This window comes from Anarhichas minor, unplaced genomic scaffold, assembly GCF_050575085.1.
Source record: "Anarhichas minor isolate MPS153535 unplaced genomic scaffold, ASM5057508v1 ptg000018l, whole genome shotgun sequence".
Classification (NCBI taxonomy): domain Eukaryota; kingdom Metazoa; phylum Chordata; class Actinopteri; order Perciformes; family Anarhichadidae; genus Anarhichas; species Anarhichas minor.
Genome location: NW_027466464.1, coordinates 7,059,441 through 7,086,504, shown reverse-complemented (window position 1 = coordinate 7,086,504; position 27,064 = coordinate 7,059,441). Strand labels below are relative to the sequence as shown.

Sequence of the window (27,064 nt, the reverse complement as noted above, 5' to 3'; positions counted from 1 at the left end):
ATTAAATGATTTAACACTGCTGCCCTCTAGTGGTTAAATCATGTGATGTTTATGATTCATTAAATGATTTAACACTGCTGCCCTCTAGTGGTTAAATCGTGTAATGTTTATGATTCATTAAATGATTTAACACTGCTGCCCTCTAGTGGTTAAATCATGTAATGTTTATTACTCATTAAATGATTTAACACTGCTGCCCTCTAGTGGTTAAATCATGTAATGTTTATGATTCATTAAATGATTTAACACTGCTGCCCTCTAGTGGTTAAATCATGTAATGTTTATGATTCATTAAATGTTTAACAATGCTGCCCTCTAGTGGTTAAATCATGTAATGTTTATTACTCATTTAGTGGTTAAATCATGTAATGTTTATTACTCATTAAATGATTTAACACTGCTGCCCTCTAGTGGTTAAATCATGTGATGTTTATGATTCATTAAATGATTTAACACTGCTGCCCTCTAGTGGTTAAATCGTGTAATGTTTATGATTCATTAAATGATTTAACACTGCTGCCCTCTAGTGGTTAAATCGTGTAATGTTTATGATTCATTAAATGATTTAACACTGCTGCCCTCTAGTGGTTAAATCATGTAATGTTTATTACTCATTAAATGATTTAACACTGCTGCCCTCTAGTGGTTAAATCATGTAATGTTTATGATTCATTAAATGATTTAACACTGCTGCCCTCTAGTGGTTAAATCATGTAATGTTTATGATTCATTAAATGATTTAACACTGCTGCCCTCTAGTGGTTAAATCATGTAATGTTTATGATTCATTAAATGTTTAACAATGCTGCCCTCTAGTGGTTAAATCATGTAATGTTTATTACTCATTAAATGATTTAACACTGCTGCCCTCTAGTGGTTAAATCATGTAATGTTTATGATTCATTAAATTATTTAACACTGCTGCCCTCTAGTGGTTAAATCGTGTAATGTTTATTACTCATTTAACACTGCTGCCCTCTAGTGGTTAAATCGTGTAATGTTTATTACTCATTAAATGATTTAACACTGCTGCCCTCTAGTGGTTAAATCGTGTAATGTTTATTACTCATTAAATGATTTAACACTGCTGCCCTCTAGTGGTTAAATCATGTAATGTTTATTACTCATTAAATGAACTGCTGCCCTCTAGTGGTCAAATCATATAATGTTCATGATTCATTAAATGATGTAACACGGATGTAACACTGCTCTGTCTTTGTTCATCGCTCTGTTCTGTTCTTTAATGTAACGTTACTGGAGCCATGGAGCCATGGAGCCTCTCCCAGCTGTTAGCAGACTGTTGTACCCAGCATGCAGTTCGGCGGTGAAATTTTATAAATGTACAATTATTAGTGTTACAAATTATTTATGTGTCACAGATGTGTGCTGTTGTGTTTTTCTCTGTTAAAGAGCATTACCGTAGTTATGACCATGACTAGGGTTCCCTCTCAATACATATAAGACAACTAGCGCTGACCGCTGTGCATTAGCAGCAAAGAATACATTTAGCTGCCTGTTGAAAGCAGACAGCAGTTGTTTTGGCTATGCACCGGTATAATGGTGTGTGAAGAAGTCATATCATACGGGAAATTAAAACCGGTATACTGCCCAGCTCTAGTCTTTATTATAGTTTGGACAATTTTGTACCAATATTTGACGGGCCGGATTAAAAAGCCCAACGGCCGCAGTGTTAACATTACTAGAGGGCCGTAGTTTGCCCATTCCTGGGCTAGCGGCTAGCTGAGTGTCTTCTTCTGCTTATTGTAGCTGAGGGAACCCTAGTCATTACCGCCACCAGGTGGTGGGAAGCTATATTGTAACTGAGCGTCTCATGGAGAACAGTAATATCTCTGGTGTCTTCAATTGATAACTGATGCGGTCTTGCGGCCCTCGCGGCCCACAGGTGCAAAACTGAAAGTTCTTTGCGGCCCTCTAGATGGCGTTCGCGGCCCCACCATCGTTAAGAATCACTGCTCGAAAGGCCACAGTGAGCGCTGAAGGTGGTGGAGTCATTGCAGCCGGGGTGCTTAGATGTTAGCACAACTAAACAATATCCATCAGTTTTTCCACTTAAAGTCAGTTCTATATTATATGTTAAGATGGCCATTTTCCAATGTACTGTAAACATACAGTTGTAGGATACAATTGTTGCATGTATTTGTAATCTTTTAGGCTCGTTTTGAATCAGCCTGAATAAGATAAAGTTAATTTAAATCAATTATAAGGTTATAGGGTTAAATTCAGATCCTCTATTTTTAAGGAGAAGTAGCAATGCCACTAAGCAAAAGCACTCCACTGCAAGTGGACATGTCTTAAGTATAAGTTGTATCATGAAGTAATAATACTATACTGTTCCGGAAGTAGTAGTAGTTAAGGCTAATTGACCTACTTATGTACTTTAATGATGGCATTTATCTAAGCTCGTGTTAGGTTTTGTATGTAGATGGACTTGTAAAAACTGGGTAAATGAGGGGGGGGGGGGGTATTAAGTGCAATATTTCCTTGAATATAGTGGAGTTTAAGTAAAAAGTAGCACAGAAGATACTCAAGTAAAGTACCTTAAAATGATACTTGTGTAGAGAACTTTAGTGCATGCAGTTAGTTAGTTGCTCTTCATCGCTGCTTTTGGCAGTACAAGTGACTCATCATTTCCTTATTCTACCAAAATGATTAGTGTTTATAGGCCCCGCTACACCTGTTTGATTTCTGACACATTCTGCCTGAAAAGCAGTGGAGGCCTGTGATTACAGTTATGTTATGTAAATAAATTAAATATATATTTTAAATAAAATTGTGCCACAGGAGGAAATAAACAAGATAAACATGAATTTATTTTGAAAGCGAGGTGGAGATGTGGGCCGTCCTGTTTGGCTCATGGTTTGGCACGACAACCGCCATTGCAAATTGACTACAATTCCCATGATGCACTCGGCTGTTGCACCCAGAGGAAGTTGAAAAATCCGAAACTTGCCAAAAAAAGAGTTTGGGCAGCAGATAACGGTAAGACACAGATGAACGGAACAGGAAACAATGACGAAACCCACTGTTTTGACGCTATTTAGCACTTCTACCTAACTTTGCGTAGCGTTTGTCTGCGCATGCTCCTCATCAGCTCTATTGGATCCACGTGGTGTGTGTGTGTGTGTGTGTGTGGAGACGCTTGTGACTGCTGTCCTGAACTGGGCTCCGGCTATTTCCTGCTTCACAGAGACCCTAACACACAGGTGAGTATCAAAGCAGCATGCTAGATGTTCATTTCAACAATGATTTATGTTGCTGAAAAAAAGTTAGTCAAATGCATCTTACTCCTACTTAAAAAACATTAATGTTAGTTGGAGTGATTAATTGAATGTTAACCTTCAGATACTGGAATAGATTGCTTCAGGATGTAGACACCATCCATCCTGCTAACTGTAGAGTGAGTGTACAGTTTATATCAGCATGTGCAGACACATTGATGATGCATACTGTGAGTGGAAGCTTGTATTAAGTGAGTTAAAGTAAAATGAGATTTACTTAATTGTTAAGTAGTCAAATTGCAGTGGAGTACAGAGTTATTATAAGAGTGTTAAAAGTACGACGTTATCAGCTGTATATTGTTGTTGTTGAAGGGGTGTTTAAAATTATCCTGCATTGTTGGACTCGTGCATTTGATTTGCTCCCTGACATGTGAGTCACATGAGCCGAGTGATTTCAATCAAAGCCGGTGATTTGACTCATTGTGGAGCATGTGCCCTCGCTGTGCAACACTCGACCCTTTGTACCGAGTCTGCTCGCAGTCGTGTTCAAGGCTGATAGTGGACGATGTATCTGCTGCACATGCAGGCCTTCACTATTGTAGACCATGCCGATCCACTATTGTAGAGTGGATCGGGGTCAAAGGGTCTTTTTCAATGTACAATTCCATATCCTTTTAAATAAAGTTGTAAATAAGAGAGAGAGAGAGAGAGAGAGAGAGAGAGAGAGAGAGAGAGAGAGAGAGAGAGAGAGAGAGAGAGAGAGAGAGAGAGAGAGAGAGAGAGAGAGAGAGAGAGCAAACTGAGGAGAAGGCGCATAGTTAACTGTACAACCTGATAGTGGCTTTTGTGGCAAATGAGCCCCTGTTCTCAGCTGCTGGTGATTGGGCCTTGCCTGGTCACCATGCCTTTTTAATTGTGTTTTTGTTCCAGTTGATTGGATCCGTGTTACCGTGGCATTACAAGATAATGCAAGGCCTCGGAGAAGGTCACCGCCTCGCTGCAGCTTAGGGAACCCCTTTTGTTATAGGTCAAGCTATGCATGCAATTAAACGGCAACTTTAGGAACTGTTAAAGGGCGAGTGAGATGCGCTGGCTGCTCTCCAGAAAAATGCTGTGACGGTGTGTACGGTGCCATGCTAAATGCCGGGCTCTCTTCTTTCTCGTTGCTCAGGCGCCATGGCAGAGACGGTGCTGGTGGTCGGCGGTGGTGGACGGGAGCATGCGCTGGCCTGGAAGCTGGCCCAATCGCCGCAGATTCAGAAAGTCCTGGTGGCCCCGGGTAACGCAGGCACGGCCGGCTGTGGGAAGATCCGCAACTCTGGTAAACGCCAACACCAAGGCGTAGTGTAGTGTTCTCTTTTTAAAATACCCCAAAAATGGTGCCGAAAACATTAGTTCTACCTTGAATATTGTAGAAGAAAAAGAACATGAATGAACTGTGTGATCTATAAAATGGCAGAAATTATTAAAAAAAAAAATAATAATAATCCTTGTCACAAATTCCCAGGGTTCAAGTTAACATGTTCAAATCAGACAAAAGTTTAAATGAAGAGATGTTTAGTTCGTAACCTTTTTAAAAGACTACAAAAAGCCGGTAAATATTCCCATTTTAGGAGCTGGAACCATTGCATTTCACTTATTTGCTTTAACAATTACTTCACAGAATGGTTTGGCAATTTGAAAAGTACGCTTATTGCCTCTCCTGCTGAGAAATAGATGAGGAGCTGCTGCCGCTCAGCATAGCTTTGCATAAAGATTGGAAACAGCTTGCCTGGCTCTGTCCAAAGGTAACAAAATATGGCACGTAACCACTAATTAAAAGGCAAATTGCAATAGTTCCATTTCAGTTTTTGTTAGAGATTAAACACAATAGGTATTACATTTTATATCGGCATTTATTTTGATTCACTTATTATAATTAAACTCGAGAATAATACAACATGCAGAGAGTAAATGATCCCTCCTCTCTCACTCTCTCACTCATGCAGAGGTATCGGTGAGTAACCACGCCATCCTGGCTCAGTTCTGTAAGGATCACCATGTGGGGCTGGTTGTGGTTGGACCTGAGGTGCCGCTGGCAGCGGGTAAGTGCCTTCACCACCCGCCATCATATAAACTGTCGTCTTCTCTCCGTAGCGTCTTTCCCTGAACTTGAACGTCTCTTGAAGGTATTGTAGACGACCTGACGGCGGCAGGAGTGCCCTGTTTCGGCCCGTCTGCCAAAGCCGCCCAGTTGGAGGCCAGCAAAAACTTTTCCAAGGCCTTCATGGAGCGCCACGGCATCCCCACGGCCCGCTATGGCTCCTTCACCGACCCCCGGGAGGCCTGCAACTACATCCGCACGTCAGTACAGTGGATGGAGACAGAGTTTGTCTGTGGATCGGGTTATATGAAGAAAAGCATACAGAGACACCGTGATACCGTGATAGAAAATGATATCTCCTGATATTCTGTTCCTCAGATGGTTTCATGATCTAAGATGTGATGGCTGCACCCTCGCACAATCACACACTTGTTGCACCTTTTACAGACGGAAAAGAGAAAGTCCTCTCTACTCTTTGAAAGTCATTTCTTTGTTCATGTAAACCATCTTGGGCAGAGCAGCAGCTGCCATATTCCGCCAGCCTTCATCCATTAAACAATACCGTGCACTGCCAATGTTAAATGGTCCACACGCAAAAGAATGCTCATATCGGAGCTGCAGCATCTGGTCCAGATGTGTTTTCTGTTAAAAGATGTTCACGTTACCGAGTTCATTTCATTGTTTGGGGGTCTCCAGGGCCGACTTCCCGGCGCTGGTGGTGAAGGCCAGCGGGCTGGCAGCAGGGAAGGGAGTCATTGTGGCTGGAGACCAGGACGAGGCCTGTCGGGCTGTGATGGACATCATGAAGGTATAAAAGCGTCGTCTCTGTGGTCGCTCATCTTGGCAGCTCTATTAGTTAAGGAGTGGAAAGAAAAGCAAAATGTGTTTCTGAAGTGGAATTAAAATGAGTTTAGTAAAGCCCACCGTCGTCATCACACGTTGAGATCTGGCAGCTGACCACAGATCAGTCCCACTAGAACAGAATTTTCCAGTATGCTTCACCCAACCAGTCTGTGGATTCTAACCACCTTCTTTTGTTGGCTGGAGTTTCTACATAATGATGAAATTCTGCAGTGAATATTATTTCTAGCCAGCAATCGTTGTAAAAGTTGATGCATGTTTAACGTGTTTCTGCAGGACCGAGCCTTCGGATCTGCAGGGGACACTGTGGTGGTTGAGGAGCTGCTAGAGGGAGAGGAGGTGTCGGTGAGTGAAAGCTCTTTAGTGAAATCCATAACTGAATTGAACCAAATGTACCTTTCTGTATAAATTATAGGAAAATTGACATGTTTTGTAGTGTCTGTGCTTCACTGACGGCTCCTCGGTGTCTGCGATGCCTCCAGCGCAGGATCACAAGAGGCTGCAGGACGGCGACCTGGGGCCCAACACCGGCGGCATGGGGGCCTACTGCCCCACCCCTCAGGTACACGCTTCCTCTGCCTCCCAGCCTGGTTCTCTTCTGGTACCCTTTTTAGGATGATGAGAGCGTTCCACTTGTGTGCAGCCGTCTTTAATGTTGCTCGTGTCTCTCGGTCCCGTGCAGGTGAGCCAGGAGCTGCTGCAGCAGATCAGAGAGACGGTCCTTCAGAAGACTGTGGACGGGATGAGGAAGGAGGGAACTCCTTACGTGGGCAAGTGCTCGTGTTCTGTCTGCACTGCAGTCCAGAGAGCTCCCCTGCATCCATTCTTCTGTTTGCAGTTTGCAGCCTTCATGAAATGTAGCTTTTATTTCCAGGTGTGCTGTATGCAGGGCTGATGTTGACCAAGCAGGGAATAAAGGTCCTCGAGTTCAACTGTCGTTTCGGAGACCCGGAGTGTCAGGTGGGTTTCTTTGACTTTTGACTTCTTTGACCATCTGTGGATTTTCTCTTAAAATGAACATCAAATATGTGCTGGCCCTCCTTCAGGTGCTGCTGCCCCTCCTGAAGAGTGACCTGTATGAAGTGATCTTGAACACCATGAATGGTAAACTGGTCTCCAACGCCCCCGTGTGGCACCAGGACAGCTCTGCAGTTACTGTGGTGATGGCCAGCGCCGGTTACCCCGGCTCCTACAAGAAAGGAGTAGAGATCACAGGTGCATGACACTGCAGCACAAAAAGTATTAAAATCTTACACACACTGGTTTAAATTGTAACGGTCTGGAGTAAATCCTTATAAATGTTATGTTCTGTGTGTTTGGTATTTTCAAGCCATCGATTACACCAGACTAACAGCTGTGTTCATCCTCAGGCTTGTCCCAGGTCCAGGACTCGGTGGTGCAGGTTTTCCACGCCGGCACAGCTCTGAAGGAGGGAGGCGTGGTCTCCAGCGGTGGGCGGGTCCTCACCGTCACTGCGGTCAGGCCGTCCCTGGAGTCGGCCCTGCAGGCTGCCAATCGGGGCGCGGCGGCCGTAGGCTTCCCGGGTGCCGTGTACCGCCGCGACATCGGCCACCGGGCCATCGCCCACCTGAACCAACACAGGTGTGTGTGAAAGTGGTACAGGCTCGCACTAAAACACCCAAACATCCCCTTTTGCTTTTGTTCAAATTACTTTTTTCTTAGTTTGTAGTCAAGTTCATAAATACTGTATATCATGAATAATAAACATTAATTTGTATATACTTGTGTCCTAGTATTTCTTTAAATGATCAAGTCCTCAACCAGAACCCCACACTGATTCTAACACGTTGAAGCCTCACTGTGGCTTTAGCTGTAAACATGGTGTAACACCGGGAGGAACAGCTGAGTGAGTGGTCTTTCACTGTGTCTCTGACAGAGGTCTGACCTATAAGGACAGCGGAGTGGACATCGCTGCTGGAAACAAGCTGGTGGACATGATCAAGCCCCTGGCCAAGGCAACGTCCCGCGCTGGTAACTTCATTCTCATGAACAAAGAAAATACGTTGTGGTGCAATTAAATAAGACTCTTTCAAGCGATCAGACATACGAGCTTGTTTGATTTAAGCAGCTGACTGAAACCATTTTCTCATTAAGAAACAAATTGCTGTGTTTTTAGTAATTGTCGTGGTTAATGCTGTCATTTTCATTGTGTTTGCTGGGATAAATTCAGTAGCAAATTAGAAAGAGTAGAAGAAGCAGTGAACGTGACCATAGTTGGTATTTTGTTCTCACCAGGGTGTAATGCAGAACTGGGAGGTTTCGCTGGGCTGTTTGACCTGAAGGCAGCAGGTTTTGTCGACCCGATCCTGGTATCCGGGACAGACGGAGTGGGGACCAAACTCAAGGTGGGACTTCGGTTCCTTCATCCCGTTTATTGGAGAATATGGAAGATTTGCCAGACGAGTCATACTTATTATGCTAACTTTTGCTGTCATGTATTGTTACTGTGCAAAATATGTGGCACCCGTTGTAATTTCAAAGTCCTGGAACAAATGAGAATCAAAGGAAAGTACTGAAACCCTCGACTCTCTCCAATTTGGCTTCGGTAGATCCCAGATCGGCCAAGAAATAACAATTCAAAATTGGATCCAGATTTGGCTCAGATGTATTGGAGCAGCAGGGCAGATTCTGTTTATCTGTAGACCGATTCAAAAGCTTCTTAAAACCCCTGAACACATCCAAATTTCACTCATTTAAAGTGTGAAAGATCCAGGTTCTTTCATGAACTTATGGAAGCAGGTTCAGCTCATTGTTGGTGAGTCTAGAGTTGTTGTCTTTTAAATTGTGCACTTCACAAAGTATTTTGCTTTATTTCCCCCAAAATATGTCTCTACAGATTGCCCAGGCGTGCGGGCAGCATGGCGGTCTGGGTCAGGACCTGGTGGCCATGTGTGTGAACGATGTGCTGGCTCAAGGCGCCGAGCCGCTTTTCTTCCTCGACTACTTCTCCTGCGGCAGCCTGGACGTGGACGTCGCCGCGTCGGTGGTCGGCGGCATCGCTAAGGCCTGCGAGATGTCCGGCTGCGCTCTACTGGGTGAGTTAGGAGATGATGTTTAGATCATTAGTCTATTCATTCATATTTTGGTGTCCCTATCATCCAAAAGAGGTCGTATATTACCTGCTTTGGCGGTAGAGCTGAGTGTGCTGTATGTCTTTTAATGTCCAGGTGGTGAGACAGCAGAAATGCCGGGCGTCTACGCTCCAGGAGAGTACGACCTGGCGGGGTTCTGTGTTGGAGCGGTGGAGCGCGGGGCTCTGCTGCCCAGGCTGGGGGACATCGTAGAGGGGGACCTGCTGATCGGACTGGCCTCCTCTGGGGTCCACAGCAACGGCTTCAGCCTGGTCCGCAAAGTCCTGGAGAGGGCCGACCTCAGCTACAGCTCCCCTGCTGTTTTTGGCAGGTCGGGACAGACTGTCGGTAAGTCACCCAGGTGGACCCGAGTGTGTTCTCCGTCTAAGTTTAACCCTTTTAATGCCCACCATGTGACTGTAACACTGCTTCCAGGTGAGGTTTTGCTGACTCCGACAAAGATCTACAGCCGCCTGCTGCTGCCAATCCTTCGCAGCGGTGCCGTCAAAGCCTACGCTCACATCACAGGGGGGGGGCTTCTGGAGAACATCCCTCGGGTGCTGCCCCAAGAGCTGGCAGTCGACTTAGGTGAGATGAAAGCACGCCGACACTTGATCGTCAAATGAAGCACACGAAATGGGGGGAGGTGGCTTGTGTTTTGGATAAAGCTGCATTTTGGATATCAATCATTTTTTTTTATACTTAGTTATCTAATGTGAGAGGGCGCAAAAAAGGAATGAAGACTTCTTTTCACATTCAGCAGTTTCCCTCCACAAATGAAAAGGTCACTTTGTGGTTATTTAAGGCCACAGCTGTCCCTCATTAATATTCACACTTGGTGTTTATGACCCGACTCAGATGCCTCTCGATGGAGCGTCCCTCCAGTGTTTTCCTGGCTCCACAAGGAGGGGGGTCTGAGCGAGGAGGAGATGGCCCGCACCTTCAACTGTGGCCTGGGGGCCGTGCTGGTGGTTTCCCCCCTGGATGCTCAGAGGGTCCTACGCCAGCTTCAAGCTCATGAAGAGGCCTGGATCGTGGGTTCTTTGGCCCACAAGCACCAGGGTGAGAGATACTGGAGAGGAAAGGCAATAAACTATTAATATTATTGATAAAATGGACATCAAATTGTAAAAATAATACGTTTTTATGTGTTTATAAAACAGGGGCAGAACCTGTGGTGGTCCGCAACCTGAAACACAGCCTGCAGAATGCAGGGCCCGCTCCCAGCGGAGAGTTGGGTGTCGAGCAGAACAGTGGTTGCGACAGCAACACGCCACACAAGAGGACCAGGGTGGCTGTTCTCATCTCTGGCACAGGTGAGTTTATGTTGCTCTCGAAATAAAAATTGCATAGAATTGGAGAGCCTCAACATTTTGGGAAAGATCTGTAGAGAAACACTTGACTTTCTCTGTCCCAGGCACCAACTTGCAGGCACTGATGGAGCAGGCCAAGCGTCCATGCAGCTCTGCAGAGATCGTGGTGGTCATCTCCAACAGACCCGGAGTTCAGGGCCTGAAGAGAGCTTCGCTGGCCGGCATCCAGACACGGGTGAAAATATGAATAACGATGAGTTTATTTGTACTGCGCCATTGTGACAAAGTGCTTCCACATGAAAGAGAACTGCACCAGGATGTTTTTTTGTAAGGAGACAAAAGTATGCAAAACCCATCTAATTTTAGATATATATTTAAAACTGGAGTGGAAGGGCTCGTTTAGATTAGACTGCATTTAATTGAGGGATTGGGCTGAGTCAGGACTATACAATAAAAGCCTCAATGTTTATAGAGTGTGTGTCTGACCCGGACGTAGGTGGTGGACCACAAACTGTACGGGAGCCGAGCGGAGTTTGATGGCACAATTGATCGTGTGCTGGAAGAATTTAGGGTGGAGCTGGTGTGTCTGGCTGGATTCATGAGGATCCTCACGGGAACCTTCGTCAAGAAATGGAACGGTGTGAAAAAATAAGATGATGATGATTTGGTGGGTCATATCTTGTTATACATTGTTTGGTATTTGTTATTCTTACAGGAAAGCTGCTGAACATCCATCCATCCCTGCTGCCCTCATTCAAGGGGGTGAATGCCCAGAAGCAGGCTCTGCAGGCAGGGGTGCGGGTGACTGGCTGCACGGTCCACTTTGTAGCAGTAAGTATGACAAACTGTAGAACCACCAGACATCAAACAAAGGGCCCTATACCTCAATTTATTTATTTTTTTGTTCATCCGTGTTTAGGAAGAGGTGGATGCAGGAGCCATCATCGCGCAGGAGGCGGTGTCCGTGCTGGGCAGCGACACGGAGGAGAGTCTGTGCGACAGGATCCGAGAGGCCGAGCACCGGGCTTTCCCCGCCGCTCTGGAGCTGGTGGCCAGCGGCGCGGTCCGGCTCCGAGAGGACGGACACATCACGTGGAAGTCCAATTCCCAGAGTTAAAAGCCACACATCCAGTTCAGCTTTACATTAACACGTTACTTCGAAAACTTCTCATATAATAACAATCAACAAAAGAGACACAACGGTCAAGATATTAACAGTTTTCTGTTCTTTCTTCTGATTGTCCAGTTCTTAATGTGATGCTTAAAGCTTGCAAGCATACATAGAAACATTTCAACTTTTTGTGTGAAGAAGCATCATACTTGAAACAAAATTTCATTCCAATGTTACCTTTTTTTTTTTTTAATTTGAGATAATTAACTTAAATAAGAATGTTGATTGTACTTGTAATGACAGAATGGGTTAGTATAATTATGAATGTCTGTTACTAAAATGTCATTATTAAACCTGTCTGAGTGAGAACATGGGGTCATGTTGTGTGGCATTGTTTTTTTTCTTACAAATTTGCCAATATGGCACCGTAGTCCTTCAACCCTTGCAATTCCTTGCAAAAGAAGTTCTTGTTCTTTACAGCTTTAATAAGAAGTTCTTGTCTGGTGAATCTTACAGTTTTCTGCATTTGTCCTTACTTGCAGACAATACTGCATCCCGAATGGCAAAAAAGAGTTCCTGTAATCTTGTCAGGTGATTTAAAAGTGACCGTTAGCTGCTTTGGAAGCGCAGGACAGACAGCCTCTCATTTCCAGCTCTAGTCGACATGCACGTCTCTCCTCTCAAGCCACATTTGCCCAGAAAACGGATGATCTCCTCTGTTGAGAAAAGAGAAATCACTGAACTGTCCGGAATGTTTCCTGCAGGGTCTCAATCATTCTACTCACCCGGCTCATTCTCTGCAATGGTAACGAGGTAGAATAAGCCTTTACTGGAGAGCAACTGCGCTACCACAGGCAGAAATCTGTCGGTCACCTCTCGCCCTCGCTTCCCGCCGGCCCAAGCAGCCTCAATACCCGAGCTGCCGACCTGGAAGAAAAGCACAGTGATGAACTGCTCCTCATCTGTAAACTGAAGACCACCTGCTGCACGGGGCTGAACCACCTCCTCTGAAGGCGTGACCACATAGGGAGGGTTGAACAGGAGGACATCCACTTCCCCACTTAAGCGGGGCAGAAGACCCTCCACCTACAGGGGAGCGAGGAGAACGGTCTTTACAATTCAAATCCTCGCACTTGAAGCATGTGAACAGCTGGAATGTGAACGTCCTAGTCTCACCAAGGATGTGATGACTGGCTGCAGTGACGCCTTGTTACAGGAAGCTGTCTTTGCTGTGCACTGCGCAGCTGCAGGATTCACATCAGTGCAACTGCACGAGAAACGCATGCACATATTAAAGAATGTCCAATAACTTTTCTGCCATGCATTAGGAAAATGTGTATAACTCACAGATATAGAGCGGAAGGTCCAACCAGCGATGCCAGAAAAGCAGACACCACTCCTGAGCCACTGCCCACCTCCAAACACACACACGGGCTGGAAACGGGCACATTTTTTTAAAAATCTGAAAATATGGCCAACTAACGTAAACATAAATATATGACTGATTTGGGGAAATTGTGTGACCTCATCTGCTGCAGCAGCTCTGCGTCTTTCTCCAGGGCGTCAATCAAGAGGAACGAGTCTTCCGCCGGCTCGTAAACATCTCGGAAGTCTCCTCGTCCAGCATGGGAGTAGACGGGTGTGGGACAACACGAAGACATGTTCACGTCACGGTTAACAGCCACGCGACCCGACCGCACCATTTAGTAAGTGTCGCTGGTAGACTTTTGCAGTGTGTTACACGCTTGTATGATATTCATAAAAGCTGAGAATCAAAGGTGAGTAGCTAGCTGAAATGTGTTAGCTTAGCTAGCACGGTCACGTTCCACTTCCGTGTAGCCAACCCTACGTCACAATGACGAGTTCTCAGCTGTTGGGGGGGGGGGGGGGGGGGGCTTGATCCGTTTGGAAAGTGATTTTCTATAACTCTTCAGTTTAAATTAGAAAGTACAGTCAATACAATTTACTTGTAAAAGTACTCCATGCCAATTTAAAATATTTTTTAAAAAGGTCATAATATAAGCATGTTGATAAAAGAAAAAAATAATACAGCATGTCGATAAAACAGGAAAAAAGTCTGCGTCTATGTCGAAAACATTTAAAATTAGTCATAGTCTTTGTTTGGTTTCAGCCACTGACAAACGGTTTTATGAAGGTTTTCTCACAACAATCACAATATGAAACGGTGTCAGTGCTACAACAGCTAATTCTGACAATCCTGCAATTAACAGGTATTCTTTATTCAGCTTTCGCCATGAGTTTTTTCATGCTAAGGCCATAACACCTTTAAGCCTATTCCCAGTGTCTCTCTGCTCTGCTGGCTCCTTTTATGCTGGTCTGAGGCTGGTCCCTCCCTCAGGTTCATGCGTCACTCACACATGATTCATCCTGCTTTTAGGTCAGCAACAATGTAACTGGTTTGATCCTGTTTAGAACAGGAAGGATTATATAAGTTTTGAGTGATATAAGTTTTGAGTGATTATAAGCAGTTCAAACAGGTTGTTATAGGTTGTAATAGTTATACAAATATGCTTTCATATTATTCTACAATCTTCTTGCTAAAGTTGATGTCGTGCTTGTGGACGTAAATGCTCAAGTATAAAAAGTAATTGTTGAAAAAAACAGTACCATCTGTACAGCTGGAAATTGCTAAATGACCCGATACTATTATTTTAATTGTTGTGTGACTGTCGTTTGTTTTGTTTCTCTGTCCTCCAGGCTGGAGAGCCACAGGGAGGCTCATCAGAAGCAGCTCAGGGTAAGGAAACAAACAGCTGTCTTGATACTTTGATTATTGTTTGAGTCAATATACAAACAAATGTAGAGTATAGTATTTAATTTAACTTGCACTGTGATGTAGTGTCATATATGTTGAAGTAGCCGAGCAGTTGTCCGTCAACAACGGACTGTCAAATCAAATAAAGTTCAATAGAATAATATGTCAACAATAGAAATAAATGTAAATAAATGACATAACAGAAACTTAACCTGAGAAATTGTATTACGCCGTTCAGCAATTTTGATTAACTCTGCAGATTTACTTTGTTGTTTTGTAGTCCTCATTCATCAATCCATCCATGTTGCTATGTTATTGAGAGTATTATATAAACGATGCATGAATTACAGGCTGTCTTGTGCAGATGTGCCCATAGAAGAAAATTAGCGGTAGCGGAGGTGGATTTTAACAAAGCAATGCACAGCAAATATACAGTCCCAATATACTGTTCCTCTATTAAACAGCTGAAGTGGGGATTTTCTGTGAGTGTGGTGAAGTAGAATAATGTAATAATCAGTTTTTCATCACAATTAAGACTGTTTATCCATATGATGTTTTGACAGACTATACTTTGAGTTTCAATATGATGTTTTGACAGACTATACTTTTGACTTTATGCAACTTTTGTAGACACGCTATACTATACGACTTATACGACTGTTTTTGAACACCACTGCTCTTAACACACTACCTTTTCCTTACTGTGTGAGACATTTCACAAGTGTATTTGAGCAGTATATTGCCAATGAATTGTTGTCCTTTTATTTTCTACCTAGGTGACTGCGTTTTTGGAAGAAAGGTGAGGACAACCAAGTGTCACCCACATCTTCTTTATGCTATAGTTGTCTGTTGTAGTAAATCCTATAGTGGCGAAGAGCAGAGCGAGAGCTTTTTGGGTGAAATCCTCATCATGGTAAAGCTGTTTTACTGTAACTCACCTAACAGTGCAGAGTTTTATTGTACTCCTCATTCTACATCTCCTACATCTCCTCACAGCCAGGTGATGTTTTCCATCAAGCTGTGTTGGAACCTGAAATAATAGAAATAGTCTGTGTAAGAGACACAATATTGTTTTTACTCATGCTTTGAAAATAGATTAAGATAATAAACATTCATTAATAGTGACTGTAAGAACTTCATTTAGTGAGGAAAGCCAATCAGAGTCAGCCAGTGGTTTGGGAAACGCTTGACAGCGTGAGAAAAGCAAATGCTGAAGCACATTATATAAAACATTTGTGTAGTGTCTTTTAAAAAGTATACAACATGGCAGTGACATAACTATTATATATGTTGTTATATGAACAGAAGGAATGTTACAGCCTGTTTCAGTGAACTACTGTTTTACAACAAACTGTGAAACAACCCTTTCATCTCTAATGCTAAAAATCTGTTCTACGTCTGTCTCCTGCAGCTTGTTGGGATGGTGGGACATGATCTGAAAACTCGGTTCCTGATGAATAACGGTAAAGAAAATGATGTTATTTGTACATGCCACTGATGTGATTTAAAGGTTGATGTTTGCTGCCATCCTGTGGCCTCATTGGATATTACATCTATAATTCATACTTGGCACTGTACTCTGAATATCCTCCACATGTGTCTGTTCTTATTAAATGCCTCAAACACAAACTGTGACAGTGTTTGTTTTGTGTGATCTCAGTGTTGGAGTGACTGTCCAACCTGCAGGCATTTTGGACGTACTGCAGTGCACTGCATTTATGAGTTCACGGTCTTAAAATGTTCAGTGTTTAAAACTAACAAGATGTATTATTGTATGTCAAAATGCATAAAAAAGACCCTGATAGTTTAGGATAACATTTTCGATTTAATATTTTGTATACCAGAGCGCAAGAGCGGGCTATTAAGTAGTTTAGTAGCATAAGACTATATATACCCAACCATCAAGCAAAACTGTCTTAAGAGAAGTCACGATCTTCCTTCTTCTCACTTAAATTTCAGCTGGTCATCATCCATTTTCCCATAACCCCCTGCTTACATTTCTCCGAAACTTCGGTGGGGACAATGCCCCCACCACCACCTCCGCGGCAGAGCACTAGACACTGATGTAACGTGCGGGAATCGAACCCACTTAGTCCATGGAAGTAGGATGATTAGTCCAGGAATACCATTACTACGCCACCAGCACCATTCGCATTTGGAACTCTTCTCGGAACGTATTTGACTCTGCGATGGCCTGTCAAACCTCAAAAGCGGTCGCACCTTATAAGGTTCGATCCCACAATCTCTCGGGTTCTAGCCCATCTGCCATCCGACTGAGCTATTCGACCCTACACACTTACACCGTGTCCTGGCGTATTTGACTCTGCGATGGCCTGTCAAACCTCAAAAGCGGTCGCACCTTATAAGGTTCGATCCCACAATCTCTCGGGTTCTAGCCCATCTGCCATCCGACTGAGCTATTCGACCCTACACACTTACACCGTGTCCTGGCGTATTTGACTCTGCGATGGCCTGTCAAACCTCAAAAGCGGTCGCACCTTATAAGGTTCGAACCCACAATCTCTCGGGCTGTGGCCCGTCTGCCATCAGCCTGAGCTATTCGACACCACACTTGAATTGTGTTTTTGTCGTATTTGACTCTACGATGGCCTGTCAAGCCTCAAAACTTGCTGCACCCTATAAGGATGGAACCTACAACCTCCTCTCTTGTAACCAGTCTTCTATCACCCTAACCCATCTGCCCTGATACCAGCAACTGGTCCCTACACATATTTGACTTTGTGATTGGATGTGGGACATCTGAACACGATCAAAGCCACAACTTCCAGCCTTTCAACCAATCATTTTTCAACATAATCTTATGATTTTTTTCAATATATTACACTATGACTGATTGTAAAAATAAATGTATTTTGACACACACCCATCCACGCACTTCACTACTCATCAGCTGGTTCCTTCACGTTGCATTTGTTTTGCTTTTGTCAAAAATTACTTTTCTTAACAGCCAACTTGTCTGGTCTTCCAAATTGTCGCACCTTTTGAGACGGGTTTTGATATGTGCCATACTATACAATGATACTATTGTTTATAATGTACTTCATTGTATTTTTAATTTATGGTTCACTGTACTACCACATTTTTATTTCATACAATGACTTCTTCATGACATAGTATATTATGCTATTTTATGGCATATGTGATGGCCCAGGGCCTCTGGCAGGGAGTGTCTCTCTTTCAGTGTTCCTGGATCGTTAGAGAGGGACATCAGGAAGATTGGAGGCAGCTGGCCACGGCCTTCGGCCTACAAGACCCGCCCCATCCGGAGGAAGTGCTGGCTTCTTCCCCTGACACACCTGGTGTGCTACACGGAGTGTCTGGCAGCAGCAGTAGTTAAGCCGCTGGTATTCTGCGTCGGATGTGAACAATTTTGATGATCTGTGTAACCTGATGGTGCTTGAACAGTTTAAAAGCTCGGTCCCAGAGGGAATTGCGATGTACATCAGTGAGCAAAAAGTGAAGACTGCAGGTGAGGCTGCTGCGTTGGCAGATGATTCTGTTTTAACCCACAGAAGTAGCGGCGGGGATCCACGCGCTTATGGCTTTGCTGGTAGGGAAAGTGTTCCTGCCCGGTATTTCTCTGGCCGTTCTGGTGGAAATCTTCGTTCTGAACGGCCGTGGTGTCCGTACCTCTGACGACAGTTGTCATTTCTGCCATGAAGTAGGTCACTGGAAAAGAGACTGCGCCAGTAAGTAATATTACGTGACACTGGAGCATTGGATTCATTTATCCTGGCGTCGGCTCTGCCTTTTTCTGCGGAAACTTACACAGGTTCATTTATACCTGTTTTAGGGATGGGCATGTCTGTTTTTCATGTACCAGTGCATAAACTTGTGCTCCACTCTGACTTACTACTTACTACTACTGTGGCTAAGTGGATAGCAGGGCCGTCTTTCAATCAGAGGGTCGGCGGTTCAAGCTCCGGCTCCGCTTGTCTCATGGCCGTGTGTCCTTGAGCAAGACACTTAACCCCCGAAATTGCTCCCGTAGTTGTGCCTACGGTATATGTGAAATGTGATAGAATCTGAATTGTAAGTCGCTTTGAATAAAAGCGTCTGCTAAATGACTGTAATGTAATGTAATGTAAGTTAACACGTAAGCTGGCTGCCTTGCAAGAAGATTGGAGAGAACCAACAAACAATCTGGTTCATTATGTCAAATGTGTTCCGGATTAGACTTGACTCAGCTAGGTCGACGTTGGCTGAGGCAAGATAGAATGACCGTCGAACAGCACGATGTGTTTTCAGTTCAGGCATACTCTCTAGAGATGCGTCACATTAAAGTGAAGGACAATATTGTTGCTGACGCATTGTCCAGGGCCCCATGTCAGTAATTGTGCATCATGTTTCTTTCAACTTTGTTGTCTGTCTCTCTTAAAGATTGCTTCAAGGTATCAGTCGCTGAGATGAGGAAATAGCTGAAGGAATGGTGAGCAACTGTTGAGGTGATTGGGTTGAAGGATAATGTATATGCTTTAAAATAAGCAGGGTTTTTTGTGATGTAGAGTTGTGGGCATGGTTGATGTCCAGGTTCCTGTGGGGACCCTGTCTTTATGGGGGGGGGGGTGACGGCCCAGGGCCCCTGGCAGGGAGTGTCTATCTTTCAGTGTTCCTGGATCGTTAGAGAGGGACATCAGGAAGATTGGAGGCAGCTGGCCACGGGCTTCGACCTACAAGACCCGCCCCATCCGGAGGAAGTGCTGGCTTCTTCCCCTGGCACACCTGGTGTGCGACACGGAGTGTCTGGCAGCAGCAGTTAAACCGTCTGGTATTCTGTGAGAATGCTCTTCTGTGTTGCACTTTGAAATGTCCTGGCCTTTTGTTAATAAAGGTATTTCTTTGTTTAGCTTTTCGTGACGTTTTTCTATGGTTCTATGGTTCATACCATACATACTGAAACAATAATTAAAATATCACGACATTATTTAGTTTCACTGGTGTCTCCTTGCTCTGAGCTCGTCCAGCTTCATCTTCTTGTCTTGGAGGCAGCTGAGCAGCATTTGATATGCCTCTCTGTAGTTCTCAAGGGGCTCATCCAGCGTTTTCTGGAAGACAGACACAAGAAAAACTCATTATACACACCTTGTATCTTTATCTGAGAACCAACAAGCTCCTTAAATCGTCAGTAATGTCAGCTTCAGGTATTCTAAAGTTCCGTAGGTCAGAGATAATTCTGCTTGAGGTGGGTAGAGTTCATGTACTATGACATACTACACTACCACTGTTTGAGATTTCTTTCTTTATTGCATTCTATGACTTTGTTGACATACTACAACATGTATTTATGAATTGCTATACTGTGGCCTTTTTGACATACAACACTAACTTTTATAACATACTATACATTTTACACTGTGCCTTTCAAACAGGATATATTATGCGTTTTTTGCGGTACGATAATATTACACCATAAAAATCAGTATGTTGATGGCCCGGAGGTCATTTATCAAATTTGTGTTTAACAAATTGCAGTGTTACACTCGTGTTTGATGTTGTATTAATGAATACGGTTATAATAGGCCTATCTATACATTTAACAAATTAAATCCTAAATATAAAAATCAAATGTGATACAAGAAAATGAATTGGGTCAGAAAATAGGTTAAACTTTAATCATCTGATCATTTGGTGATCAAATAAAATGACACGGGTATTTAATCCTGTTGACAATTATTCATATGTTAGTCTCCATAGCAGCCACATAGTCGGAGCATTTTTTGTAATTAAGATGACCTGTTGTAACCCTTTCACTATTTATTCTTATGAATGAACTTCTATTTCTGCTTCATGGCATACAAGTTAGTCCACTATAGCGTTTTGATGTTAAATTAAGAAGTTATTCAGCTATTTAAGTTATTTGAATAGATTTATGAAAATCAACAGCTGTTATGTGCACAATTGAAACAACTAGCATCACTAGTTGTTTTAAATATTCTAAATACGAGGGGGACTTATTCTTAGTCTGGGATATGTCAGGGTTTAGCAACAACATTGATCTTGATGCATTGCGTCACACACTGCAGTAATGACCCAAGTGGAAAACAGTAAAAAAACAACTATTTTGAGGCCACAGCTGTAGATTGAAAAAAGATATAATAAAATGCTTGAAGTTCAACTTCCCAAAATTAAAAAAACAACAAATGAAATCATACCCTGGTGGCCAAAATGGATGCCAAATGCCAATGATGGAACATTTTAAAATGCCTATAGCTATACATAAAGGGTTAAACAAAATCCAGAGATGAGATTTAGTATCAGACCTGAATGAGATAATACTGATCCTCAAGACAATCATTCATGTAAAGCATTTACATTACAACCGCATTATTATTAAAGACCAACTGTCAGAGCTGACGCCACTATAATCACAACTGTGCATGTATTTAAGAATCCGTATCTGGATATAACAGACAACCAGAGAGAGGCTGAAGTCTGTCCACCGGGACCAACTTCAATAAAATGGAGTCCATCCTGCTCTTTGAAACCCATCTACAGGACTTTGCTTTGCATAGACAACCAGGACTTAACATCCTTCCCCTCTCGACACTCATTCAAAACATCTCAAATTGGGCCTCTGAGACTGAGCAGAGAGGTGTTTCTCCTACTTTTTTTTGAAACTCTGAATGTACAACAAGTAATGTTGTGTACTGGCTGTTAAAGGTCGGCTGCAGTCATCACAAACAAGCACATGGTGTTCCTATGAAAAAACACAGATGATCGATGCTTCGGGCACAATGAGGCACAGGCTCCCAAATCAAGTCCTGTTTGTCTCCGCCCTGTTTGCTTGCAACTGTCATTTAAAGGCAATATTGAGAGTTGCTCAGAGCTTTACAAATGCAGCGATTTGCTGAACGGCTATCCAAAACGATCCAAAACCACTTACAATAAGTGCATTCAACCATGTGGATACAACCCCACGACTGCAAGAATCTTGCAAGTACATCAACATCATCAAATTTGCAGATGTACTCCAAGTGCTAAACAATAAGAGACAGACAAAGTTGATTTTTTTTTAGCTGAGACAAGATGAGACCGTAGGAACCAGGTTGTATATAGGCTTGTGACCTCGCTACCTCTGATTACTCTTACAGAGATTACTCTTACTCTTTGTTGATTAGTTGAAAGTTCCGATGTAATTAATTGTAAAAGGTGTGTAGATTATGGTAACTTTTCACCTAATGCTTTAACCTGCCCATCTCTCAACACAGGTTTTTAATGCTCATAGATTTTACACATTAATATAGTTTGCAGCCTATATATATCAATCAGAGCATCACTTGACAAAAGTGTATTACAAACATCTGTCCAACCTCATAGTCAAGCGGAACTTTACCTCACCTCCTTCACCTCAATGTACCTCAATGCACCCATCCTCTCTCAGCATAACGCAAGCTTCCATGCACAACCGTTCGCACCAGCCGCAGCTTCATAACATGGCATTTAAGCTTTCATGAGAACGAGACGCCTCATGCTATGATGCCATGCGTCTGAAAACAAAGCAACACAATGACTGCTTTAGAAAGAAAAGACAAGTGTGAAGCGGTTCCTACCATTGATGATCAGTTTGACTGGCGGAAACAATCCCCTTCTGAAACAGATAAGCATGTGAAAAGCATTAATAACTAGTCTATGCATGTATATATATACACATACATCATACATGAAAAAGAATAGAAAGTGTCTTTTTTTCTTCTTCAATTTGAGAAGCTAGTAATTGTTTATTGGTAATAATAAACATGCTCTGAAGCTCCTGCGGGTACATTGGCTGTAAAATCAAACGAATAACCCCGTTAACACTTTGCACACAGGCAGTTGCTTGATGTCAGATTTCCACACCTCTAAAATCATTTCTAACTGTAGCACACATATTCAGACATACACGCTCTTCATCGCCAGTCCAACACCTACAAAAAAGTTACGTGTGTCAATTAAACAGCTGCTAGACGTGCTGCACGGGCTCCATCTCTCTGTCCTCACGGCTTCAGTAAGTACGTCGTCGCTCAGCGAGGAGTCGCTCGCCGCCTCGTTTCATTAATACCGCCAGGAGCCGGCGCCGAGCTGCTGCTGCTCCTCTTCCTCCTGCTCAGGTGTCGGAGGAGGCTGTTACCTGGGAAATACCAGCAGAGATTAAACCACGTGAAATCATGCTGCAGATCGTCCCTCCTGAGGCAACGGCTCGCTGTGTGTTCATAATGTGAATTAGCATTTCGTGCTGAATCACCTCCCATGATGCACGCTGATTTCCCATCTTTGTCTTAACTTGAAGACGTGTTCTGTGTAATTTAAAGTTGTAATACTGGAGGTGAACCGCATCACCACTGTCTCTGCTTCTACAGTGATTGTAGTGACGTTCACACACTTTTTCCACAACCTAAAAATGCTTTTTGATATGTGACAGCTAAAACTGTTACGATGAACTAAACAGTATATTTAAAGGGCTGCAACTAACAGCCGTTATCAATTTAGCTGTTAATTAAAGCCCCACAAAACACTTTCCCAGAGATTAAAGAAGCGTCTTTAAAACGCCATTAAGTCAAAATAACAGTCCAAAACACAAAGAGATTCCATTTATACTGGTATGAAACAGGAGAGCGCCAATATTATATTAATTATATAGATTGTAGTGACACTTTGGATGTACAGCATACAGAGTCATTGCAGCATTTTCATCACGGTGACCACTTGACATTTCTAAGACTTATTCACTGGAAGCTTTTCAATCTTCCCTAAAGGTAACACTTTCTCCATTGTTAGAAGTCAGGTATCAAAGTCTAAAAGTTACCAACTTCATAATTCTGCTGCTTATGACAATGAGCCGAGTACAGCTTGTGAGCTTGTTCTCTCGGGGCTTTTCTTTCCTCCGGAGGCAGCCTTTCAAGGCAGCAATAGACATTTAAGCTTTGAGCACCAAAACATTCCAAGCGTTTGCATTAACACGTTTTTTATTTTCTTCCTCTCACACCGGCTAAGCTTGTCTCAGATTACTGCAGTTTCCTTTTGGTGCAGGATCTCTTATCACTAACAACATAGCCAGTGGGCTGCAGAAAACTCAGAAATATGTAAAGCAAACACACACTTCCCACTTACACTGGCACAAATGAACACCCTCTAATAATACATGATAAACTAACAACAGGTGGCGAACGTGCACATTTAACATGTGCAAGTGTCACCAACCCAAAGCTAACAGGCCGAGCTTCCAAACTATTATAATAACCGTCAAAAAAGGAATGACAAAGTTTACATGTTTACAAAAAGTGTAATGCACACAACATGCTTTTTGGAAGTTTCATATCACCATATAGCACATTTTTCCTGGCAAGTCGATAAATAAAGTCTATATGAATTCATCACATAGGGAAACCTATTTCTGTATCCCCCTGTGTGTATTAAATACTTGACAAAATATGTTTATATTGTTAATATAATTTTAGCGCAAAATGAACATGGCACTTTCGGGTGAAATCATAGAGAAAAAAATGAATAAATAATTCCAGCTATTACAAGCATGTAAATAAAGAGTAATCAGACAAAAAACAATACTTACTAAAGCCCCAGTCGCTCAAAGCTGCTCCATCCTGCCCCCGTCAATGACATGCTGGACCAAATATCTTCCGGTCAATGTGAGGAATTTTAAATAATTTTCGCAACATTATACCGCCATTAATACCGGCGGTATAATTCTCTCTTCTGGAGAGAAGAGCGACTATTGTCATAGATGCCGACAACAACATTAATCAACCTAGCAACAGTATTTGGGGCCTTATCCTCTAACGTTTTGAACAGGCATCGCACCGACCACCTACTTTCTCATCATCTGGTCCTCCCTGTCAGCCTCCACGGCCTCACGCACCTGTTATAAAGCTCCCAGTAAAATGTTCCCGCGTGTCATCTTTCAAAAGATATATCCACAAATAAATGTGACAAGAGAGGCGAAGAGATCAAAATGTTCATTTCCGGCTTAGTCTACATGGGTCCGATGCATCTGTCTCACACACCTCGACCTCACCAGTTAATTAAAACATCAATTAAACCTGAAACCCAACAGCTCGAGAGGAGCTGCTAACAGCGTCAATAAAATAAAAGCGTTAACTAAAAGTACTTGTTTTTGCCACCGACAGTCTCAGTCTATGACAAAATAATGGAAAGGACCCCACAGAGAAATAAAACGTTTTCCTTACCTTCCCTTGGACCCGGCTGGAGAAGTCCTGAAAACTGAAGTCCGGCTCAAATACATGCAGACGGAATGTAAAGACCTCCAACATAGTGTCGACTCGTGCAAATATTCCTCCGGGACATTGAAAGTCTCTTCGATAACAATAATCGACATATTATGTAAACAAACAAACTGCTTGGCCGCAACTCGCGTCACCGTCATGGCCGTTTCCAAACAGATCCACACGTGTTCCCATAGTCCCGCCCTGCTGTGCTGTGATTGGCTAGCACTGGCTGGGTCCTACAGTGATGTGATTGGCGGATCGTGCGGCGATTGCAATGTGCTCCTGTGTCCTCTCTGCTCCTGATCCGTCAGCAAGATAAGGCCGAATCAGCTGGTTCAAGTTAAAATCAAAAGGCATTTCATATCTAACAAAAGCAATCATACGACCTGCTGGTTCACCAGTGTGAGTTCCTCATTCCTTCTCTGGTAATTTATTAAGTGTTACTAAATATTGAAGCTGACCACACTGTGGTCACTGTCCCAACAAAATCAAATCATTTGTAGCCCCGTATTCCCAAATATACAAAGACAAATGGCGTGTTTCACTTGCTGTGGAAACAAATTTCCATCTATAATAGCTCTGTTAATAATTGAATATACGGTAACATATCAAAGCATATCCTTTATCATCTATTCTCTCTGTGCTTGGTCTGTCATTCACAGAATACAAAGGATTAAAAAACTAGTGCTTAATTGTGAGCCGCTGGAAGTGTAAGTACTGTAAGTAACAGCAGCAGGTCATCTAATGGCAGTGCGCAGCCTTAAAGGACAATGCACAGACCTCAATTCATCACAATTATAGGTTTCAGATGGAAAAGAAGATTTCAACTGGGGGGCAATTTATAAAAGATGTGTGTGATTTCTATCATGACGGAATGATGTACCCTCTCACCATAATGGCCCCTCCGAGCATGCCTTGCCAGGGATTGAGTCAGCTGAGCTGCAGGGAGGACTATGTCCAGCAGATGGCAGCATTGCACTTTGAATTTCCTGAGGTGGCCACTTTTCTCTCTGCATCTTTTAATTAGAGGACAGAAGCAGCCTCAAATGCAATATGGCGACTCTTTATTCTGATTATCATGAAGTGATATGATCTCACTTGCCGTTATTTTTGATTTATCCAACTAACACTTTGAGACGGCGGTGAACTATCATTTGATAAGCCAGCTGTATCCACGGTCAAATCGATACCCAAGCTCACCACACACACATCGATATGATTATAAAATAATAATTCATTAAAGATGGAGGCGCTCTTGCAGGAAGTAGCAGTAAATTGAAGGGCTTGGTAAGTGATCAGTGATCCATGACTTGCATCTTCCACTCACACCGCATGCACAGGCAATTATGCTGTGCTGAACCATGGAGAGTTCAGAATTACTCCAAAACTGGGTTAACAGCTGCCTGCATCCACTCTCCAAATGCTTTCAGCTCTCTTACACACCCCCCCAAAAAGACACACACCCTCCGCCGCCACCTATCCATGCACAGACAATTGGCCTGGTTCTTCAAGTGGAAGACATGTCACACAGGGCACCGAGCACAGAGATCCAAGTAACAAGGCCCTGTGAGACATGGAGGGGGCATGGTATACCTGCCAGAGTGAGTAATACTCTTCACCAGTGTGTGTGTGTGTGTGTGTGTGTGTGTGTGTGTGTGGAGGCAGAGGAAGAAACAAAACATCTGTGCATGAGCTCGTAGCCTGATCTGCTCTCACTGCAGTGACTATCTCCCCCCCCTCTCACACACAAACACACACACACACACACACACACACACACAAACACACACATGTCACATGCTTTTGTTCAGGGAGCTTATTATGCTGTGACACTGTGATGAAATGAAAATGATTTCATGTTGGGGGGGAAAAGTGTCAAAGCTAAGGAACTCCCCCTTTTCCATAGACACGCTCACATACCATATGGCGACGTGTCGGCCCCGATGAAAACATCTGGCGGTTCTCCATTTTCGCACGGGCACAGCCGATTAGAATGTAACTGCGTGTTATAGCCGTGGCAGAAAAACAACAACCAAAGCTATAGGGAACATCACGCTTCCTCTGGATCAGTACAAGCGGGATGCAGCTGCTCAACTCCAGAGGGAAACAGCAGCCTGACTCATCTAGTATACCAACTTTTACCTGTGGGAACCGATTTAGCTTTCTTTATATCGCTGCTGCATGCTGGGAAGGTTCACTCAGCTGGTCTGTGAGAGAGAAAAATTAGATTACATTCAAGCATGACGTGTCCACAGTGTGGTACTTTGTCTTTGTCTTCCCCACACAATACATCACTCTGATTGTACTAGTGATTCTGCTTTCAGTAATGTACAGTGTAGAGAATCTCC

General features: G+C 43.3%; 2 protein-coding genes and 1 long non-coding RNA gene across 7 annotated transcripts; 1 reads left to right on the top strand and 2 right to left on the bottom strand.

The window, feature by feature from the left end:
• Nucleotides 1–714: 714 nt before the first annotated feature.
• gart (phosphoribosylglycinamide formyltransferase) lies at nt 715–12,075 on the top strand. 4 transcript variants are annotated; one of them, XM_076094327.1, is made up of 23 exons: nt 724–3,000; nt 3,113–3,224; nt 4,411–4,560; nt 5,228–5,323; nt 5,408–5,582; nt 6,019–6,130; nt 6,460–6,528; nt 6,620–6,745; nt 6,866–6,953; nt 7,058–7,143; nt 7,230–7,398; nt 7,554–7,785; nt 8,081–8,175; nt 8,440–8,549; nt 9,041–9,239; nt 9,372–9,623; nt 9,711–9,863; nt 10,134–10,337; nt 10,439–10,591; nt 10,693–10,823; nt 11,085–11,226; nt 11,304–11,419; nt 11,508–12,075. In XM_076094327.1, exons 3-23 carry the CDS (start codon nt 4,416–4,418, stop codon nt 11,703–11,705), a joined length of 3,051 nt encoding a protein of 1,016 aa, XP_075950442.1. In that variant the 5' UTR covers nt 724–3,000; nt 3,113–3,224; nt 4,411–4,415; the 3' UTR covers nt 11,706–12,075. The 4 variants fall into 4 exon arrangements, 3 of the variants coding, with proteins under 3 accessions (XP_075950442.1, XP_075950441.1, XP_075950443.1); XM_076094326.1 differs by having other exon boundaries at nt 725–3,224; XM_076094328.1 differs by lacking the exons at nt 724–3,000; nt 3,113–3,224 and adding an exon at nt 4,903–5,026 and having other exon boundaries at nt 4,422–4,560.
• hemk2 (HemK methyltransferase 2, ETF1 glutamine and histone H4 lysine) lies at nt 2,810–13,556 on the bottom strand. Of its 2 annotated transcripts, XM_076094330.1 has the most exons (7): nt 13,224–13,556; nt 13,047–13,133; nt 12,876–12,966; nt 12,702–12,785; nt 12,485–12,626; nt 9,324–12,415; nt 2,810–9,235 (listed from the first exon to the last, which is right to left on the bottom strand). In XM_076094330.1, the coding sequence occupies exons 1-6, from the start codon at nt 13,400–13,402 to the stop codon at nt 12,309–12,311; spliced, it is 690 nt and encodes a 229-aa protein (XP_075950445.1). In that variant the 5' UTR covers nt 13,403–13,556; the 3' UTR covers nt 2,810–9,235; nt 9,324–12,308. The 2 variants fall into 2 exon arrangements, with proteins under 2 accessions (XP_075950445.1, XP_075950444.1); XM_076094329.1 differs by having other exon boundaries at nt 12,485–12,785.
• A 3,995-nt stretch (nt 13,557–17,551) lies between these two features.
• Nucleotides 17,552–22,593, bottom strand: LOC142952550 (uncharacterized). Its single transcript, XR_012954677.1, has 3 exons — nt 22,405–22,593; nt 22,047–22,084; nt 17,552–19,541 (listed from the first exon to the last, which is right to left on the bottom strand). It is a non-coding gene; the product is annotated as an uncharacterized LOC142952550 (long non-coding RNA).
• Nucleotides 22,594–27,064: the final 4,471 nt, after the last annotated feature.

Bases quoted from the DNA above. Each gene is read 5' to 3' on its own strand.
- gart (XM_076094327.1), top strand. From the start codon at position 4,416: ATGGCAGAGACGGTGCTGGTGGTCGGCGGTGGTGGACGGGAGCATGCG. The intron at 9,240-9,371 runs GTGAGTTAGGAG...TTTAATGTCCAG, and splicing joins GTCCGGCTGCGCTCTACTGG to GTGGTGAGACAGCAGAAATG. The intron at 9,624-9,710 runs GTAAGTCACCCA...CACTGCTTCCAG, and splicing joins CAGGTCGGGACAGACTGTCG to GTGAGGTTTTGCTGACTCCG.
- hemk2 (XM_076094329.1), bottom strand. From the start codon at position 13,402: ATGGTGCGGTCGGGTCGCGTGGCTGTTAACCGTGACGTGAACATGTCT. The intron at 13,134-13,223 runs GTCACACAATTT...GCCCGTTTCCAG, and splicing joins GAGCTGCTGCAGCAGATGAG to CCCGTGTGTGTGTTTGGAGG. The intron at 12,416-12,484 runs GTGAGTAGAATG...TTTTCTCAACAG, and splicing joins CATTGCAGAGAATGAGCCGG to AGGAGATCATCCGTTTTCTG.